We start from the raw sequence: 21,098 nt of genomic DNA on the forward strand, positions 1-21,098 counted from the left end.
AGAGGCTGTAGCTGATTGTTGTAAGTATTTTTCTGCAGGCACCCACAGCTGACATATCCAATACCTTGAAGCACTGTCTTGTTTTATGTCAGTGTCTTTTTAATATCCAAGGTCTTTTGGGAAAAGTGGTTTGTCTGCCCCCTGAAAAAGCGAGCCTGCTTGTTTTGCCTCTTTTTATCTCTGTATCTATAGCACAGATCAGCACAACCTCACAGAAGATGCTCTGAGCAAGCCTGGTTCTGAGAATACACAGGTGATCACCTCACAGCTCTATTGGGGGTTTGCAGTGGAATTTATTTTCTCTTGCATTTCTTTTATCTGTTTTTTTTTGTTTTTTGGGGTTTTTTCTCTCTGGAAATTTTTTTTCTTTTACTTCTCTGGAATATCTTATCTTTAACTCTGAGTAAGTGTCCCAAATCTGAATGTAACCACTATTCTTCTTAATGTTATCTGAATTAAGGAAAGATCATGTAGGGTACCTGTCTTCATAATCAAATAAATCAGGGATACCTTCACTGGAAGCCTCCTTTGTTACTAACCCTTTATATTTTGAAGATACAAGTTCTCCTGTAGAAGTTTGGGAGGACTCCATATGGGACCACTTAGCATTGTTAATTCTAACCTGAAGTGTACAAAAGGCTGGTGAAACCACCAGAGATCAAAGGAATAATAATAAAAAAAAGCCTAAGGCATCTTTTCTCTCTACACAAAACAATACAGGCCATGCACTGGAGCTTTAATCAGCTCCACAAGATTTCTTTGTTCCTTTAATCAAACAACCCCATCCCAGCACCACTGAGGCAGGAGTTTGCTGGGATGATGCAGATGAAACGTGAGGGGTGACAGCTCCTTTTCCTGGAGAGGAGCAGTATTAACATCTCTGCAGGAACAGGAGAATGTTCAACACAGCTGAGCTGCTGGGAAAGCCTAAAACTGAACCCAACATTTCAGGTTCAAACTTGTGCCCAATTTGCATCTGTGTAACACAGAAAGTTGAGATGGGAGTTAGTAAACACTGGCAGAATGGGCTCTTGTTCCCTGCTAACCCAGACTGGGCACACAAAAAGAGCTGTAAGATTTTGCCTTTTTTGTTGAAGTTATCCAAAATCAGTTACCAACAATAAAAAGAAACAGTCATTTAACTGATCCACTCAAAGTAACTCCCATTAACTACATTTTAGAATCCATGTTAGAGGAAAGAGCAAAATGAACAGATTGAAATACTTCAGTACCACACTCCACACCCTGAGATCACACACTAAGATCAATAAAGCTGAGGCCATCTGATGTCCATTCTGGAATGTAATCTTGGCTCATGAGCTGTGCCTTACCCATCTATGAATCTGCCCTTTAGGACATCATTTTCCAATTAGCTGCTTTAATAGGACTCCCAAATGAGCTTTTGTCTATCATGAATTCATTGTTCTGCACTGCAGCTCTAGGCTGCTGGAGGCTCCCTGTTCTCAAGCTGTAATTCCCAGCAGTTGTTTTCCCCACGTGTCCATAACCACCAAAAAACCTTCACAAAATGCTCCCAGCAGTTGGTCCAAGCTGCAAGAACTGCTGCATGTTGCAGCACTGGGCCCCTGCAGCCCTGCAATGGTGTGGTCAGACTGGAACACGTCACGTGGCTGTGACACCACATTGTCACCTAAAGGGGAAACTCTGAGTGGGACTGGCAGCTTCCACCCAGCCCTTCATGCTCTGGTGTAACACATTGCTGAAAAGGGACTGCTGTGAGCATCAAGGGATGTGCAGCAGGCCAGGGGGGTTTGTCCCTCTGGTGGAGCAGGAGTGGCTGAGCAGTGACACAAGTGACAGGCAGGTCTTTCCCAGGAACTGGTGCTGGTTGGAGGCTTTGGGAACAGTTCCCAGAATTAGTCTGTGATACCTCCACTCTACAGTTCAGTGCTGAACAGAAGTTCAGTGTCAGGGAAAAATATATTAACAGATAAATCACCTATTCAGGCAAGCTTAGGATTATTTGAACTAACCTGGCCACTTAAGATATTTACATCTGAATTATTATTAGACATGAGAGCAAAGTTTAGGATCTATTACAAATAATTAGCATGGAATCCTAAAGGATTAAGAAAGAGTAAACAACAATCCTGCCCCTTTAACATTCACATTCCTGAGTATCTTATACTGGTATAGAAATTATAGTTATGCATCACCAACATACTGTGCTAGGAATTACCCCAAAACCTCAAACTACAATTTGATGACTCACGAGGAAGACTTAAGGCAAACAGAGGTAGCAGAGAGGATGAAATATTAAGTTTAAGTTGTCCTACTTAACAATTTGCATTGTTTCATATTATTATCAAACCATGGCACTTAGGATATGCTGCTTCTGCAATTTGCACTAATTAGACACAGGGAAGGCAGAGTGATGCCTTCACAGCACCGGAGAATTCTCCCAAAAGGGACGTCCCAGAAGGGCTCACACAGGTCCTTGAGGAAAAGGCAAACAAGTGGTTAAAGCCCTGATGTTGTCTGGAGGACAACAGGGCTCAGTCTCTGACAGAAATAGCCAGGGATAAACCACAAATCTTTGTTTCCATTGGCACTCCAAGAAAACACATCTCAGCCCAAATCCAGCAGTCAGCCAACCCCTGCCCTCACTTCACCTTTGTCTCCTTCCTAACTTGGCCATGTATTTTAAGCTCTTCTTAAACAGAAAGAGGAGGCAAATTCCTCCCTCAAAAATACAACAGACTTAATTAAAATACTAATACACCTTCACTGCAGAATTATTATCTGGTGGGGCAATGCAGGACAAACAATAAAATCCAGGGGATTTTTTTCTATATAGCATCCTTACAGTAACCCCAGAAATGTTTCTATGCCAGGATACTCACACCTGCCTAATGGAAATTCTAAAATTATATTATAAATAAGGAAAGATTGTATCAAAATAAAAGTGACAGATCTTCAGTTCAATGATTCACTTTAATGATTAAATCAAACCTAAAACTGAGTCCCTGTTACAGAGATCACAGATCTGGTGGGCATACAAGGATCATTCTCGTTATATATGAAGGCTACATAAATAGCCTTTAAATTAAGAACATAACATACACAACCTACCACCAGCTTTCTGATAATTATTTTTAAAAAATGTTAAGCATTTTTTAACATAATTGCTGATAACAGAGCAATTCCCTTTTAAAAAGGTGAGATGATACACTGGCAGAAACATTTAGGGGGCTGAATTTAGGAAGGGCAGCCAAATAATGTGGCACATCCCCAAGAGCACACATAATTCCTGGCTGATCAGTGGCATTATGTGACTGCTTCTGCCCCTGCCTATCACCACCCAGGAACAATCAATTATTGAATATTTGCTTTCTAAACACACAGCCCTGGACAGGGCAGAAGGCCTGCATGGAAATCTCACACGCTTGGTTTTTATTTAGCACGACTTGAAGATACAGAGAGATAAGCTACAAATATGCTGTTAAACACAATGCTGTGTTCTAAACAGTGGCAAAACATCATAGATTAAAACCTGCCAAAATAACCATTTTATCTTGGTACTGCCAAGATATTCCCACAGCATGCAAAAAGCTTGTTTAAAGAAGACACTAGACAAAGAAAGCGAGAGAATAATGTTATCTTGACCAAGGAAATAGCAGAAAAGTTTTGAATATTAGCAGAAGTTTCAATTAATCAAAAGCAGACAGGGAAATCTTACCAGCACTCGATCTCCAATTTTGAGCTCCCTTTCTCCCTTCTTTAGCGATCCAGCTTCTGAGAGATTCGATATAGATTCACTGGCAGTTTTGGAGAGATTGCTAATCTGAGAAGGAGTCGCGTGTTCCTTAGCAGCAAGGGGGGTTTTCTGTGGAATTCCTGAAGGGGGGAGCGCAGCAGGGGATGAGGACACGGCGCTGGCAGCAGATGTGGATGTCGGGGAGGTGGCTCTGGAGGCGTGAGCTGTCTGGGTTCCATTGGCCTCGTCCTCTGTCACCACTTTCCTGCTCAGTTTGGACGGCCTTGTGAATATTCCCCTCAGGGGCTCGCACTGGAAGTAGCGAACTCCCGCCACGGAGCCGTCGTTCTTCCCGATGGGCTCATCCAGGACGATCCCTGCCCACTGCCCCGGGGCAAACTGCGTCTCCCCCAGGAACTGGATGAAGCCGGGTTTGTTTCCATTCACCCAAACGCGCTCCCCGACTCTGAAATCATCCACAAACTCCTCGTGTGCGTCTGCAGGGGCTGTGCTTGAGGTCTTCTCACTGGGAGCTGCTTTTTCTGCTGGGGCTGGAATCAAAGCACAGTGAGAAATTAAATACACGAATACTCCAAAGAGCATCATTATTTAGTTTCAATGTAGCAGTGTCTCTAATTAGGAGACCACAACTCCTAATTTTTCTGTGCAGATGCTGTAATCTCTGGAAGAAATAATTCAAAATCCAAGGATAGAGACACTGAATGTATTTAATGAAGGTTTTGGTAAAAACCTTGTAAAAATCACAGGTCTGACTTCAAAAACTCCCAAAGCATTTTTATCATGACAAGGTTTCTTTGAGGAAAATTGCTTCATCTCCAATCAGTAACCTTTAGATTTTTGTAAGCCCTCCATGTAATTTTTTAAAATCAGAAATACAAGCAAAAATACATTGGTGAAAAGAGTAAAAATAGTGTATACTACAGCATTCAAGGTACTTCTTGTCAGAAGATGAATAGGGGAATAATTAAGGTATTTAACTATTCCTTACCAGCAGTAACAGGTGCAGGTGTTTTCAGCAAGGAACCCCCGTGCTTGATGGTCTTTGAAGGAGCCTTAAGTCCACTTGGTTTTAACATACTCATCTTTTTGCAATACCAGTGGTTATCCTCCTCTTCTGTAGCAACTATCTTTTTCCAAACATGGAGAAAATATATTGTTTAAGCTTTTTCAACTCTGGAATAAACCTGTATATAAAAAGATCAGACATGAGCAAAGATCAGTGTTAAATCCTGCAGAAGGGATACCTATATATACACAGTTTGTGTATAAAATGCATTATAAAAATCACTTTCCAGTAGCATGCAGCAGCATTTCCAACTCCCCATCTTTCCTATTAAAACCTAAATCATCAAAAGAACTCACTTTGCTGAATGCTGCTGTATTTATCTTGAGATTTAAACTAAAAGGTTATTTTAAGAAAGAAAAACAAAGCCCTTAACAGCACAGCTAACATTACACATAGATTTAACTGCTGCACACACACAACTGTTTTCAGTCACATTTTTCCAGCGTTGCAACACCCCAGCAAAACCAACCCGAGCCTGGAGAAACAGCAGCAGGAGAAATCAAGGCAGCCAGGAATTTCAGGATAAAAGGAGTAAACTCTCTAAGAGATTGGAACTGAAAAGCTGAAATTGTTTACGAGTTACTGATGACAACTGGAAAGCAAAGAGCCACCTCAGCTCTCAGTGACCTCAGATCACAAGATAGGCTGGCTCGCAGTCCCCACCAGAGCCCCAGCTAAGAGCAGGGACTCTTCCCAACGTTGCTAGGATGGAACTTGGAAGCCAGCTCGAAGCTTTTCAGGGAACTGTGTTTTGCCACAGGAGGCATCTTCTTTCTGATTACAAAAGCTTCAGCGGGGCTTTTTCATCTCTAATGAAAAATCTGAATTTTTTTACCCCGCATGCGAATTCAAAGCCGAACTTCAAGGCGACTGCTCTCTCCCCTCTTCAAAGGAATAAACTATTCTGTGTGAACACAGCTTGGCTTTGTGCTGACTTTTATATGAGGCACTGCCAGAACAGCTACACCACTTAAACAGCAGCACACACCTAAACAAAAACCTGAAGGGGGAAAGGAAACGGGCAGGCAGAGAGTTTGCTCAACTGTTTGCTCAGAACACGTCAAACAAGAAGTACAAAGCAGCTCTCAGTCCTGCTCTTTACTCAGCACTCTGGCACCTGTCAGGACAGAAAGTTGGGCAGCTGCAGCCTCCCAGTGCCCAGGGGTGCAAACTGGGAGCTCAGCACCCAGCTAAAGGTAGAACAAACCTGCCAGGAGAGACAGCTCTGCTGCAGCAAGGAGATTCTCACTAAGGAAAATAAACCAACCCTGTCTTTATGTACTAGTCCATTCCTTCTGTATTATGAATTATTAATCAGTATTCCTAAAAATCGATTCACTGCTTTGTGAACCTGAACACCAAAGTGAAATGTTCCTTATGCTATTTCAAGACCTGCCATGCTGAATTCAAGGCATTTTCTAAGTCTGCAACTTAAAAAACGTGAATTACCATCTTGGATGTAATTGTGTTTGCCTACAATTTAAGGTCTGCTACATGAAAATGATGAAGTGCTGGGAAGATTTCTGAACCTTTTTTTTCTAGTGTTGCCAGAAGTTTGTCACCCACCTGCCTGCAGAGTTATGACTCTGCAGCATATTTCCTTATCTTTCCTTTTAAAAATCTTCTAAAACTGCACTTTGATCTTCACACAAAGGGCCTGAAAAGCCTTTTTTGTCTTAGAAAAGTGCTCTCTTCCTCAGGCTACAGGCCCTATTCCCTCCTCCCCAATTCCAGAATCTCTGTGCTCACCTCCCTTACTTTCCTCAAAGCCCATCAAAATCCATGAAACAGAAAAACTGTTCAAGATAAAGAAGGATTTGGTACAAACACAGAAACAGGAGAAGCCTCCTGGTCAGTCCTTTTCAGTTCACAGTCAGTGCCAAAGACCAAACTGGAAATTTTGGCCAAGGGGAGTCCCCTTAAGGAAGATTTCTCCCAAAGCCTGGAAGCTGGAGCTGTTCCTCAGCACTCTGCAATTCTTTTCCACAAATCACCTCTTTTTTGGGCCTCCAAAGACCACTCCACACAGCAGCACAACTGCACTGTGCAAGGACAGGTACAGCAAAGAAAGCACACACTACATCATCACCTAAATCAGCCTTTGCCAGTTTCAGTTAATTATTTATTAATAGATGGTTAACAAGCCTCTGCTCAACACAGAGAATGTTCTACCACTGCATTTCTTGGCTCAGGGTACTCATTCATAGTTTAATCTTGCTCTCCACAGTCATGGGTTATATATTTGCTGTGTCATTTGCTTTTCTCAACACACAGGCCTTCAACTAGGCCAGAAGTAACACAATCCCTCATGTCCTGGTTTCAGAGTTACTGAAATTGTAGCTTAATTCAGACAAAATAAAAGCTAGGATATAGGCAATGCTTTTTGATAAATGACTGCCTCACTGCAATAGTTAAAATGCAGATTTTGGTCTTAGGGGCAGGGCCTTTGGAGCAGCATTGCCTCATGGAGCTCATAAAACACATAAATTTGCATCAAGTGATTTTAAGCATTACACACTCCAACATATCCTAACAGGCTCCAGATGTCAATGAGCTCATCTCAGCTCTCATAAAAGACAGCAGCTCACTGCTTGTCTCAGTTTGCACTCTCCTCCCTTGAATCTGTCCCAGCTCTCCTGAAAAAGGATTCCTATAACCAATAGGCAGAAATATTACTGTTCCCCAAAATATCCTATCAGGAACCCAAGGAAAGATCCAGAAAGCCTCTGATAATACATTCCACTGAAGTGTTCTACCAATAACTGAGCATAAAAAGAGATTTTAAGCACAAACTTTGCGCTTGTGCCATTGTTGGAAATATATGACTACACACAATATGAATTTTAACTGATTCATGATATCCTTATTCTTATTTACCTTTTAAAGACCTCTAAGTACTGCATGGATCAAGCAACAAGTTGGGAACCACTGGTTTAAATAAATAAATCCTACTAATGTGCTATGCAGTAATAGATATGAATTCTGCTGGTAAGCTTATATTAAAAACAAGTAAATAAAATGTAGCCACATAATCACAAAATTACGAAAGCAGAATATTTTCCAACCGTCAAAAAAGGAATTCCTATAATAAAAAGAAAGCAGCTGTCCAACATTCCTTTCAACAAATAGTACTCCAAAAAGAACTAAATTAAATCAGAACACAGGGAGAAAAGCCTCAGCTCACTCTGCTTAACCCTTTAGTCACAACAAGAATTTAGGAGTACCATTAGAACCACAGAATAGCTTAGGTTGGAAAAGACCTCTAAGATAATTAAGTCCAGCTTTTCCTAGTTCTTCAAAACACTTCCAATTCAAAAGATTAATATTTAACTTAGTTAACACCATTAACAGACTAAACACTGCTGGAAAATGCCTTGCAATGCCAACACATTTCCAGGCTCACTTGATTTGTTAATTGTGCTGAGCACAGAGGTGCTTAGCAAAACAAATATAAACAGTCACACTAAAAGATAAAAAGTAAATGTTCTAAAAGGAGTTTGTAGAAATCTGCAGATAACTGCTGAAAAATCTCCCAGGGCCTATAAGCAGAGCCCATCACATGCAACCCCTGTGGCAGTCAATAATAAGTACCTAGAAAACAAATTCTCATACCATGAAGAAAAGGTAAAATGACCAAAATAAATCAGAAAATCCTTTTACAGAAAATATATTGCAAAGACCACCATGATGCAGTAACTTTCACCTTCCTGAGAGAAAAACAAACTCGGCACAAGAAGCACTGTTTGAAATCTCTGCCTGAACAGCATTTCTTAAATACCTGTTTCATACTTGTTGTCCAACTGCTGCTGCCAAGCTTGAAGGAGCTCATGACTCATTCCTCAAATATCTGGAGTTTAGAGAAAGCAACTTGGAATTTTGAACCTGGAAAGATTTTTCCTCCAGTCCATGAGATACTCCAAGAGCTCTGACCCTACATAGTTATGAACACAACTCCTAAAATACTTAAAATGTGTTCTCTATAATTCAGATCTAATTCCTACAGCTCTAAAAGTTGTATTTGCAGACTCCTGGGCTGTTACTACACTCCTGTAAAAAGTGAGTAGATATATTTACAAAAGCACTAAATAGTTTTAGTTGAATTGATAAGCTTTTGAAATTCATATGTGATTTAAAAATACAACCCCATTTTGGCTCTGAACAAATTCAATTCCTTCTCCTTGCACTGCTCTTTGCTGCTTGCTGCCTCGTGGAGAATATTTATTTATGTGCAAGAATGAGCCAGACCAGAGCCAAACTTGTGGAAGCTTCTGAGGGGAGTAATTCATGCACAAACTGAGCAGACTGGGACATGCCCACCAGCATCCTCACAGGAACAACTCTGGATGAAGGGGGCACAAGAGAAGCTGAATCCTGGAACAAAAATCTTCCTAATCCTGGTCCCCCTCTGCTGCATTGTGGGTCTGTTGGAGAAATTTCTTACTGGGCACTCAGATAGTCTGAATAACCACTCTGCAAGCAGCGGATTACATTTACAATTAAGTATTTCAGAGCACACAATACCCACTGCAAACGTCTCACTCAGCTTCAAAGCCAGTCCTGTACAATTACAAGCTGCTAGACCAGAAGGATGGAATTGGAATTTACAGAGCTTCTCTGGAGTGATGCAGCACTCTTGGAGTTTCTGGTCACTCATTACTTAAACACAACTTTTCTGGAGCAATGAACTCACACCCAGGTCTCTCTGCATTGATCCACTGAAGCCAGACAGTGAAAAGGCAAATGAACTTTTCTCTGACCCTCACACTCCTGACTTACTGCAAATTCCATGTGTTTTGTCAGCTCTGATGCATTTATTGAATGGGCAGCAAGTTCAGGCTGAAACACACCAGAAAGCACCGTAGGCATTTGTTAACAAAGAGAGGCACGAACAGAAAATGATGGTAACACCCTCTGCAGAGGGCACTGCTAAACCAAACTGAGCTCAAGGATTTCACTGCACTGCTCAGGGATTGCACTGGGGAATTAGAGGCATTTTCAGGTATCAGTCACATCAAAATTAATATAATTTAAGAAGGAATTTATATATAAAACAGAAAATAAACAGAATTGAGAATTTAAGATTTCAATACAAGGAGAGTTGGCATTTGGAAGTCAATATTTGATTACTCATTCAACACACAGCCATTAGAGAAAGGGAGCATGTAAAAACACGGCTTCAGTTTCATTTTGTCTTCCAGAAACCATTGATTTTTGTGTCAATTAGTCAAGTAATGTTATGATCTGAATATAGCCTTCAGATACATCATTACTAGAAGAAAAGACATTATTTAATTCAATGTTTGTTATGTCAAGTGCCATGAAAACATATTTATTTGGGTTACCATGCTCTGCATAGTGCCAACATCAAAACATGAGGGCTGGCACCTGCCCATCAAACCAATCACCTTTAAAGGTAGAAAAAAATTGCATTTATAGCTCAGCTGATCAGATAGAAAACAACAAAAGAAACCCAGACCTTTCAGATCTGTTGTTTGCAGGTACTGGAACAGGAAATGAACATTTTGTATGAAAATAAGCAAGAAGGTCTCATACCTTACACAGGATCCTTATGACATTCTGCTTTCCAGCCCAATCCAACATAACCCTCATAGGAATTCCAGAGGTAAACCCTTCACAAAGGCAAACACTTATCCTACAGGAACCTCAAAGCCACAGTTTCTCATATTCTATTTTTAACATAAATATGAATTTTACTAGAGACAGACTCTTGAAGAAGTGCATCTCTACTTAATTTAACCAGGTATAGCTACTAAATTGACAGAACAAAAGCCATTCTTGCTCTTCTGAAGTGCCTCCACAGTAGCTACCAGGGTAACTCCAGGAAATTACTGCTGCATGCAAGTTTTAGCAGGGCTTTAGTCTAACCCAAACACAGTTTGCTTTTGCTGCCATAATAACACGAGCCCAAAGCCTGCAGGAATTTGGGAAGTTTGCCCACTGGGATGACACAGCTCCTCTGACAGCGGCACTGATGTGATGAACTCAACCTGAAACAAAAAGTGGCAAAAACCAACAGAAACTGAAACAGAGCTATCCTAACAGAGGGCCTGAAAAACCTGCCAGCTGTTTTCCAGGGCACTGGCTTAGGTAAACATTCCTCAGTGTGAGGCAAGCAGAGTGTGATCAGCGAGGCAGGAGCACGCAGGGATCTCCGCAGCAGTCCCAGGGCTGTCACACAAACACTCTGCCCTGTCATCACTCATCCCACCATCGGACATCCCCACAAATAGCTCCTGGGTTTTTCACTGCAAAGAGCAAATCCCTGCTTCCTTCAGATCTCAAAGATGTTCCCTTTGTCTTGTACACTGAGAGGGACTGGGGAAGGATGTTTGGGAATCCCAAAGCCCCACAACGCTGCCCCTTGTTAAGGACGTGAACCTACAGCTCAACCAGCAACTTCAGATTTATCTCTTAACTGAAATCAATAGTGGAAGTTGTATTTCTGTACTCCAGAGATGACTGGAACTGTTCTCCACGTGAGTTCACAGATCCCAGGGTATTCAGAACAAAAGGCTTCTAGATCATCTTTCAACATCAGCCAGGCCTGCACACAAATCTATATTTCTCCTTTGGTTTTGACCTGCTGGGTAATTTCAACTAAATAAAATAAAAGGCAGGAGATCGCTAATAAAAATAAATCCTATTCCTACAAGTTTCACAGAAGCAGGTGAACCAGGAGGAGGGAGACTTGTGTTTAAAGAGTTTTGAGTTTTTCCCAGTACCTTTAGAACAATTTTTGAAGCAAACTTGCCATCAATACATTTGATAGCAGCAGGTTATGTTTATTTGGAGATAAAACTAGAACTTAAGATCATTAAGAAGGCAACCATTATGAGCCTCAAATCCACTGAAAATTGCTTTTAGGGAATTGCTGAGTTGCTAAATAAGATACAAGGATGTTTTTCTGCCTTGGGAAGTGCAGGATATTTGCTGCAATTTGTATAAACAGGATTCTCCCAGCACACACCAGGGAAAGGGAAAAGGTGGGGTGAATTCCTATAGCTCAGAAACTGTACTAAGGAGAAGATGAATCAGATCAAAGATAGTAAGAGGCTTAGGACCTGAAACCATCAGTCAGATATTACAGCACAGCTATAAGGAAGGTAATTCATCAAAGCTTCAGCTCTGCTTATGGATTTTAATTCTGCATCAAGGACATTTTAAGTCATTTTATTATTCTAGAATTTGCTTTGCTCATATTCCTGAATGCCTCAGGATCCTCAGCAAAGCAACACTGAAACACAGACTGTGGAATACGAAGCACAAATGAGAGGATGTCTAAAAAACTATTTTGGGCCAGCAATTTGTGTGTAATTTTTTCTCAGTCTATTGCTATTTCAAACACAGCCTGATCAGTCTTTTTAAAAAGATTCTGCCTATCTTTAATTAATCAGGAAGAGCTGATAATTGTTAATATGATGCAAACTCTAACACTTTCAAGTTGCCACTGTGCACACAGATTATAAAAACATTGCTGCTCTGGTCTATTAAAAGATCAGAGAGCACATGATCCTCCCTCCCTAGCACATCATTCCCTACAGGAGGAGTCAAGGAGTAGAGAAAGTTTCCAACAGAAGTAAGTAACTGCAATCTCTTCTGGTTGGCCCATTATCGTCACTTCCTAATTTTCCTATATTTTTCCCAGGAAATTCTTGTCTTTCTTCAAAGACCTCCATTTCAATAAGAAAAAAGAACAATTTGTTTGACTGTCCACACTGACTTCTGTTGATGATAATGCACTTCAGCCATGCCAGTAAGTGCAGGATGAAATTATGACTTTGGAATAGTCTCAAGTATAAGTTATTTGGGACCTACAATTTAAAATTTAGGAAAGAAAGTATCATCTCCTGTCAGCCTTAAACCCCAAAGCATTTAAAGGCACAAAGGCTCTCCCTAATACAATTACAACCAAAGCAGCTGAAACAAAGATGCTGCTTTTTATAGCAAGGATTTAATTTTGATAGACTTGGGTGAAACTGTAACTGTTTCACACTCGGTGAAAACATCAAGTCAGCTGTCTCTTTTTAGCTCTCCGTGTTCTTAGCCTTTGAAATCAGCACCATGACTGCTGCACGGCTGGCAGAGAGCTCAGGACAAGTACAAATTCAGAACTTAGATAAATATTGCTGTGATTGAGTGGATGCTGCTGCCAAGCAGAGCAGCAGAATGAGAGTGTCAAATAAGCTGATTCTATACAATATTGAGTTTCGCTCTCTGCCTTGCAATTTCCCCTCATAATAAGCTAAAAATATAGACAGTAAGATTATAAAGATCAGGGAAAATGAATAGCTTTTAATGGTGGTTCTGGAAAGAGTGAAGATGTGTCTTATAAATTAAAATAACGTATGGCATTATTCTTATGAGTTTGTACAAATAATTAATGAGATGCTCAAAGTGGTAAAACTTAGATGGGTGTTAAAGCACAAACTCAGACACATCTCCTGAATCCTTCACAGCCTTTTGGGGGCCAGGAGCAGATTTGTGGGTATTTCTAAGGGTCAGTCACAGAGTGCAGCTTCATTCTGGAAAAACAAATGGATGTGGGGGACAGATACCTGCACAAGCAGGAGGTGTTTAAATCACCAGGGAGCTGCTGACAGAGTTCTTCTGGTCAAAACCAAGGAAATGTTTGCTCCAGCAGAAACTGGCATGGGGCTGAGGGCAGCTGAGATTACAGCTAATGCAGTATATAATTGCCTTTCATGAAATAACAAAACACCATCCATCTGAGGCATTTCCAAACATGCTGCTCCAATAAGGATTCCAGTGAGTTACTCTTTATATGTGCCAGCAGAGCCAGTAGTCCCTGAGGAATGCCAAAGGATTAAACAAGAGCTGCATTCATTCATGGTTGTCATGTTCAAACATTAGAAAACTTGCATTCAGCATACAGAGTTAACATTTGACCCGAGTGTTTTAGGAAGAGAAAGAAAAGAGGCTCTGAAAAATCATATTGGCAAGGCAGAGCCATTTCTTTTTAAGGAGGATCTATTTTGATATATTCTCAGTCCCTCCCAAGAAAAACTTTAACAGGGCTAAAACGATAAAGGCAGGAACACTAAAGGAATTATGCAATCTGCCCAGGCTGAGTAAATAAAGGCTGTGTTGGGTATCCACAGTCAGAAGATGGCAAACACACACAACCTGAAAGTCAGACAGGAAATCTTCAGGAGCTCTAGGAAGTCGTAGCAGTCAGCAGAGAGATCACTGCTCCTTCCTGCAGCGTAATCACACGAGGAAAGAGGCTGCTATTCCCTGGAGAATACATCTGGAATGAGCATACAAGACAGCTGGTGTCCTGCCCTCCCTAGAAAGCTAAGATCTTCTCTTTAAGGGAAACCATATAAATTATGTAAAACTCTTTTTTGCCAAATAAAGTCTCCCTCTTGATCCCTAAAGACACGGACATTTAAGGTCGCATTTCCAAGCTTTTCTGCTTCACACAATTCATCCCTCTCCCTTCAGTACACAGAAAGCTTTAGTGCACTGTAGCACAGACAGCAAATCTCCCAGCACATATACAAGGAGTGGGCAGGAAGAGAACCCAGAAATCTTGTCATTTTACAGCAAGAACTAACAATCCTCAGCACGTAAAAGATGAACTGCTAAACTTTCCTTAGAATAAGAAATGTTGCTGTAGGTGGAGGGGAGGTGTTTACTTTTCCTCCACATTATCTACTTTGCAATCTTCCTACTCTTGCAGCAGGTGCACATGGACACACTTCAGGAATACCACTCTCTGCCCTTGCTAGTTTCAAATTTACATTGCATTCAGAATGCATATTTCTGTTCTTTCAATAAAATACTTTGCAAAGCAGCCGGCATCAAGGGCACTTCCTCTTTTGTAACTCATTTTCTTTCTTCTTCCTACGTGTCAACACAAGCATCACATGTTTTAAAATCCTTCGGCTCAAAGATCTCAAAGCAACCTGTGAACGTCTATAAAACCCTGCCCATTCAGCACAGTGGGTTAGTGAAGGGGTGAGGAGGAACAAGTCTTCATTTCACAGTCATATTTTTATACATCAACATATACAGTCACAGAGTAAATTTTCCACCCCATGCTGTCTTGGAAAATTTCTTTGGTGTGGGCTTTTGTTTGTTTATATTTTGAAAAATTATTTAAAGCACGGAATCAGAACCAAGATGAAAGGGAAAAGTAGCTCCTGATTTTTTTATGCAGCAAGGAGCCACATTACCCTGTGAATAACTGCACCAATTACCCTGTGCCCCACGACAGCCCTGGCACAGAAAAGGGAGCGCTGCATGGCCCGAGGTAGAGCGCTGTAGCGGGAACAGGAGGGGCCTGGAGCAGCTCTGACACTGCCCAGAACATGGCAGCGAACTCTGCGGAGCCACCTGAGGGGATGCCACAGCAGCTCACCTGGAAACCCGCTGCTTTTGTAACAACGCGAGGATGGGGAGCAGCCATAAAAAAAACCAAAAAAACCCCACAAATCTAAAAACGCCAAGGTAGATTATTAGTAAAATATCCCGGCGTAAATGCAGGATGCCGGGAATTGCAGGTCAGCACTTACCAAGGAACATAAGGAACACCCAGACCTCTTCCCTCAGAACCAGCCGCTAAAGCCGCCACTAACCCAGCACAGCGCCGCAGCTTCCCAGGGCGAGACCGGAGCAGAGGCGGCGATCCAAGGATCGTGTCCCCGCTCCGGACAACCACCCCGCGGGCTGAGGGAGACGAGGCCGCCCCGCCGCTGCTCCGCGTCCGCAGCGCCCCGTCCCGCCGGGGCTGGGCCGGGCCCCCGCCGGAACGGCCGCTGTGAGGCGGCACGGGCAGCACGTGTGGCGGCCGCTAACAGCCCTCAGCGCCGGGGCCCGGCCCGCCGCCGCCCCTCACGGCCCCGCCGCCGCCCCTCACGGCCCCTCAGCGCCGACCCCCTCGCCCTCAGACCCGCCCAAGCGCGGCGCCCGGACGGGAAGCGCGGAGGCCCCGAGGCGGGAGGCGGCGGCCGCGGCTCCCCCCGCCCTCAGGCGCCGCCGTGGCCCCGCGCGCTCCCCGGGGCGGCCCTCCCGCCTCACCGGCCCCGCCGCCAGCGCAGGTCCCGCCGCCTCCTCGGGCTGCTGCTCCCGCTGCTGTTCCTGCTCCCGCTCGCCCTCTGCAGCGGCACCGCCCCGGCTCGCAGGAGGCGGAGCGGGGCGGGCACAACGTCTGCGCCCGCCGGGGCGGGGACTGCACCAGCAGCGGCGGCACCGGCGGTGCCCCTGAGCTCCCCGAGCCCCCTCCTCTCTCTTTGTCCGCCCCCCGCTTTGTTCGCCCCGCGGCAGTCGCAGGGAGCGGCTGTGCCCCGGCTCGGGGGGACCCCGGCGGTCCCGGAGGCGCCGCTGCGGCACAGCCCGGCTGGGTGGGAGGGGGAGAGGGGTGGGCACACACGGGGAGGTGTGAAGCACATCGCTCTAGTGGGTGAATAACTTCACTGTCTGCTGCTTCGCTCCATTTTCCTTTTGTCCTGATGCCCAGAAATTGATCGTGCGGAAATTTATCGTCCCAAAGTACTGAATATTTTTATTTTCATTGTGTTTGGGAAGCAACACATTGGAAGCTGGCGTTATCCGCTGCTAAAGTTTAAACAGCTGGAGCAGCAGCTCCAACGCCATCATCAACAATTTAACACCGATTTTAAAGGCTGAAACAAACAGCTCTGCTCCACTTCTTCCCCTCTTATGAACAGGCAGCAGAGCCCAGCCAGAGCTGGCCCATCACCGCTGAATCCCTCACAAAGCAAACCTCAGTTTGCAGTCTCAGAGCTTGTTTGGTTTCTGCATGATGCCATTCGAACAAAAGGGTGATGAGAAAGCAGTTCCATTGCTGGGGACTGATTGCAATTTGTGTTTCATTTTGGCTTCGTTCTTTGGCATTAATCCAGCACGGTAAAGCACAAAATGGTGTGATGCACTCCTCCAAATAATAGGTTCAACTACATCAGCATTTAGCAATGTTTGTTAGAATTTTACTTCCTAAACGTTAAACAGAATCTCTTGCCGTGGCTATAATACGATGAAAGGGATACTTGAATCCATGTACAGCCACCCTTCTTTCTCCCTGCAAAATTTGATAAAAGTTTTGCTGAACAAGGACTTCAGGATTTAATCATTGGGTTGTATTTAGAAGTGCAGAGCCAGCAAAGGATTGCTTTTAAAAAAAATGACCCTGCAGCCCCCAGCTATGGAAGTAATCCCTAACACAAAAATTGCAATAGGGGTAGAAACTGGAGAGTTGTACTAACTTTACAGAACACTTGCCTAAAATACCTGCTGGCTTGAGGGCTGCAGTGGTGAACCTTTGTGCTTCTTTCTGCTGGTGCAGATTTGAGCCTTCTGTATTGATCTGGTGCTAATGTAGAATGGGTTTTTCTCCAAGTGTATCTATCATTCTCCATCATTAATTTTATGTTTTGTCTCTCAGTTAATTTGCCACCACGTAAATCCATCTCAAATGCTTGCAGTTCAGTGCACACCATTAAAATTGTATAAGCTGTATCAGACTGATGCATCTAGGACAGAGCACAGCAACAAGACAGCCTAAAGATGAAAACTAGAAGTTGCAACTTTGTGCTGTTAGTTTGGAACTTGTCATCATGTGGAAGCAGTAACAGTGGGGAAATAATGGATAAAATATGGTTTAAATGTGTAAAGTTTGCTTTGCTCCCTTGCAAGGCTACAGTAAAAATGTCCTGGACTAAGGCAAGAATCTCACACAGATCAAGGGAATGTGCCACTGTTTTTTCCAGTAATTTCCTACTGAGCAGACTCAGCTTCAAGATCCCGTAGTCCTGTAGGAAAAAAATAGAGTTTGTTATCCATTCTTTGACCAGAATCAACTTCATACCATGAAAATGTAGCTTTGGAGCAACTGTAACTTCAGTTCATGCCAGCTGGAAATGGTTGACAGCCTCTGTACCAGTCTGCACCAGTAAGGCACAGCCAATTTGTAGGAATCGTTGTAATAAAAGATCCTGGTATTACAAACAACACTCCTACAGAGGATTAGATATGATTCAAAGCCACACTATCTCTGATTCCAGTCCTAGTGGCTCTGTTTTCTGATCTGCATGATCAGATCAGTCAACAAATAACATATAGGCATTTTCATAACTCCATGAGAACAGGAATTGCTGGATGCTCCAGGGAAATTCAGGATGCTGACATAACTACTGGCATCCTGGCCACAAGTACGAGGTTCCCTTTAAAATGAAAATTGTTCTCAATAATGTGGAAACACCAGTTTCAGATGTGTGAAGGGTCCAAGGTTGTTGAAGCTTTCTAAAGAGCTAAAATGCAAGGATTTCCTGGCTGAAGAAATCCATTATTCTATTCAATGACATGTATTCACCCAAGTATGAGCATTTTGAGTAAAGATTTTTTTTTCCATCTGAATGATCTCTTCAATATGCACATCTGGCAATTCCTAAACAGAACTGATGGTCACATCTGCTACAGAAAAGGCAGCTAATTGCTTTTTTTTTAAAATCTCAGAAGTGCTGCTTCAAAAATCCCAGCACTTGCACTACTATTTTCTGTAGTTTCTTTTCTGTAAAGGCTGCAAGAAGTCTTTTCACTGCTAATGTACTTACTGGTTCCCTTCCCCAGGTCAGCCAGATTATCCAGCAGCAATAAAAGAAAAAGCTCTCCAAAACCCCATTTTCTTTGGTGAGCTACTCAAGACAAGCTTTCACCCAATTTTACATTATTTGTTCAACCTAACATGGGTAAAACAACAGAGAACAGTATTTGAATGAATTAAAAAAGAATCCTTCTGCATTCTGGTTTAAACAAGATACTTAAATTAACAATAATGTTCGTCTTGATGAGTGTTTCATTTCCCTGATAACTGAGAAACCAGTCTATTAATAAAGATGCAAATCATTCTAGCACTTATGTAAATACCAATAAAAGCTGAATTCTCACCTACAGCAACGCAAAGCAGAAGGATTTTGTTGCTGTTGAGTGCAGAATTCTAAAGAAAGGGTAAATAAATGTTCATTCAGTCATGGGTGACAACTAAACACACGTTGCAAAAAATTCTTATGTAACATCTCTGCTGCTGTAGTTGTCTAGGAAGTGCCCAATTGTCACACAATAATTACCACGTTATTAAATCCATCCTGTTTTCAAGCTCCTCCAGGAATCACGACCAATTCCTCCCCCTGACACCTCCCCTCCCACCCCCAAAACGCAGCAATGACTCTGCACTGTATTCCTGGGAACAGCATCAATCTCCAGTGCATTCCCCTCCTGGGGGCAGCACAGAACCAAGGTGCTACGGGCTTCCATGGCAACTCAAACACTTTAATTATATTGGAGCTTTTTCCTCCTCTGCATTTTCCTTTTTTTTTTTTCCTCATTTTTTTCCCAGCTATGCTGCCTCACAGAGCTTGCAGAGAAATTATTATTTTTAGCAGCTACCACGTCTTTCAGATCTTTTCTAGAATCTCAGCTATTTCTCTTTTCTTGACGTTTTGAGCGCTGTGAATTGGGTTATAAAGATTTAGAGTCAGAAATTCGGATCTTTTCAAGACACAACTTCCTACCTGAGTGACACCCAGAATATTTTTGCAGAGATTTGATTTTTTAGACGTGCATGAGCATTTTAAAATATTTTTAGAGTTCCAAGTGCTGTAAATAAATGTGAGGACTATGCCCACAGGAATCTGTGGGAAAGTCTGAGTGATGCCTGCTCATGCTGTACCCACCTCATTACAGATTTCATTACTCATTCGTTTTAGTAAGCTCTAATCTAGGTTATTATGCCACACCCATCACCATGGGAATGGCACTTAAAAGGACCCAAAATACTTCACTATTCAGCTTTTCCTTGGGACTTAAGAGTGTGATCTGATTGCAGTTTCAATACACCAAACCCATATGAGTAGTTACAGCTGACAGATTAAAAACCTCACTAATTACAGCCATCTTCAGTGCAACAATATGTAGCACTTGATAGAACAGTGAATTATAGATAAATTGCTAAGAGATGCAGATGAATGAACTCCTCATCATGAGAGGAGCAGCAGAGATAACTCCCCATCCCTAATTAACCCCATCCCTAATTAACTGTGTGTCTTACAGCAGAGGTAAATGCAGTTTTACTTACTGGTTCAGTTTTCTCACAGCACTATCCATGCTGACTGGCACCTCCAAAGAAAGGACAATTCCAAAGAGAAAATTTAAAAGAGCAGTTTAAAAGATACCTCTGAGTGCTCTCAGAGAATTTTGTATGATCATCCTTTTTGAAATTAAATTACTAAAATTAAACCCAGAAATTAAACAGTCCCTGTCTGCTTTTCTGAGATCAAAACATACCACAAAAATACTATTTTAAGAAAAAAACGCAGCATTACAGGAACATTTATAACATTGCAGTTTAAAAGACAAAAAAAAAAAACCCAAATCAAAATACTATAGTCACAACTCTTTTGCTTATCTGTTGTGACCAATTAATTATGTGGAAGGGTGATTGAGGATGGACCATACAGAGCACTAAAAGGTTCTAAGCACATAAAAATGATTTTTATCTTGTGTACTCCTCTGCTTTGCTCACAGAAACCACAAGCACTCCTTTAGTCCAGGCTGCATGTCCTACTCAAGCAGCAGCATTTCCTAAGAGCCATTAAAAACAGATCTCTAAGGTGTGGTGAGAGAACTTCGTGTTTGAGGTATGAGCAGCACAACACACCCAAAGGTGTGCACTGGCAATCATCACCTCCTGCCCTGCATCCCTTCACCATCCACGTGGCAATGATGCAGCACACAAAGGCTCCTGTAAACTGTCATTATTGGCTTTTAACTCCATGGAAAGAGGAGGAGGAAGAGGAAAAAACTCAATATGCTCCCTAACAGAGCTTTCTTTAAATGCATGCACAAAGTGGAAAGAGAACATTATTTTGTTGTCCACTTCTGTTATAAAAATACTATTTCTACTATAAACTATGATAAAAAAAGCCATTCATTTTAGAAAATATGATGTACATTTACCTTGACTTGCTTTCCAACCAAATGAACTGAACTGGTAAATGCTGCAAAAAGATTTTTCAGCCATTCAGAATTCACACATAAAGGCGCTTTGGTTTTGCCTTCCTAGAAAGTTTGGGGAGAAAAAAAGAAAGAGAAATAAATAAAGGCTTCAACTGCAAAAAGCCTGGGGGTTCTCACAGACATTCAAATGCAGAGTGTACCAATATCTTGTATTTTAAAGATCTTTGGGCAATATGCACTAACTGCAAAGCTGAGAATTTGAAAGAATTAAGTTCA

The 21,098-nt window shown here is 42.3% G+C and overlaps 1 protein-coding gene and 1 long non-coding RNA gene across 4 annotated transcripts in view; both read right to left on the minus strand.

The window, feature by feature from the left end:
- CLIP1 (CAP-Gly domain containing linker protein 1) overlaps positions 1-15,989 on the minus strand; it is a 60,863-nt gene extending 44,874 nt beyond the window's left edge. Inside the window, exons 1-3 of one of the 3 annotated variants that reach the window (XM_063415544.1) lie at positions 15,870-15,989; positions 4,728-4,923; positions 3,701-4,269 (exon numbers count right to left, since the gene is read on the minus strand). In XM_063415544.1, coding sequence (XP_063271614.1) covers positions 3,701-4,269; positions 4,728-4,821 — 663 coding nt within the window. In that variant the 5' untranslated portion in view covers positions 4,822-4,923; positions 15,870-15,989. Of the gene's footprint in view, positions 1-3,700; positions 4,270-4,727; positions 4,924-15,364; positions 15,656-15,869 lie in introns of those variants that run through there. The other 2 variants (XM_063415542.1, XM_063415543.1) reach the window with 2 other exon arrangements.
- A 354-nt stretch (positions 15,990-16,343) lies between these two features.
- On the minus strand, positions 16,344-20,805 carry LOC134560161 (uncharacterized). The gene is made up of 3 exons (XR_010082687.1): positions 19,942-20,805; positions 18,756-18,804; positions 16,344-17,620 (listed from the first exon to the last, which is right to left on the minus strand). It is a non-coding gene; the product is annotated as an uncharacterized LOC134560161 (long non-coding RNA).
- Positions 20,806-21,098: the final 293 nt, after the last annotated feature.

This window comes from Prinia subflava, chromosome 19 (genome assembly GCF_021018805.1).
Source record: "Prinia subflava isolate CZ2003 ecotype Zambia chromosome 19, Cam_Psub_1.2, whole genome shotgun sequence".
In the NCBI taxonomy this organism is placed as follows: Eukaryota; Metazoa; Chordata; class Aves; order Passeriformes; family Cisticolidae; genus Prinia; species Prinia subflava.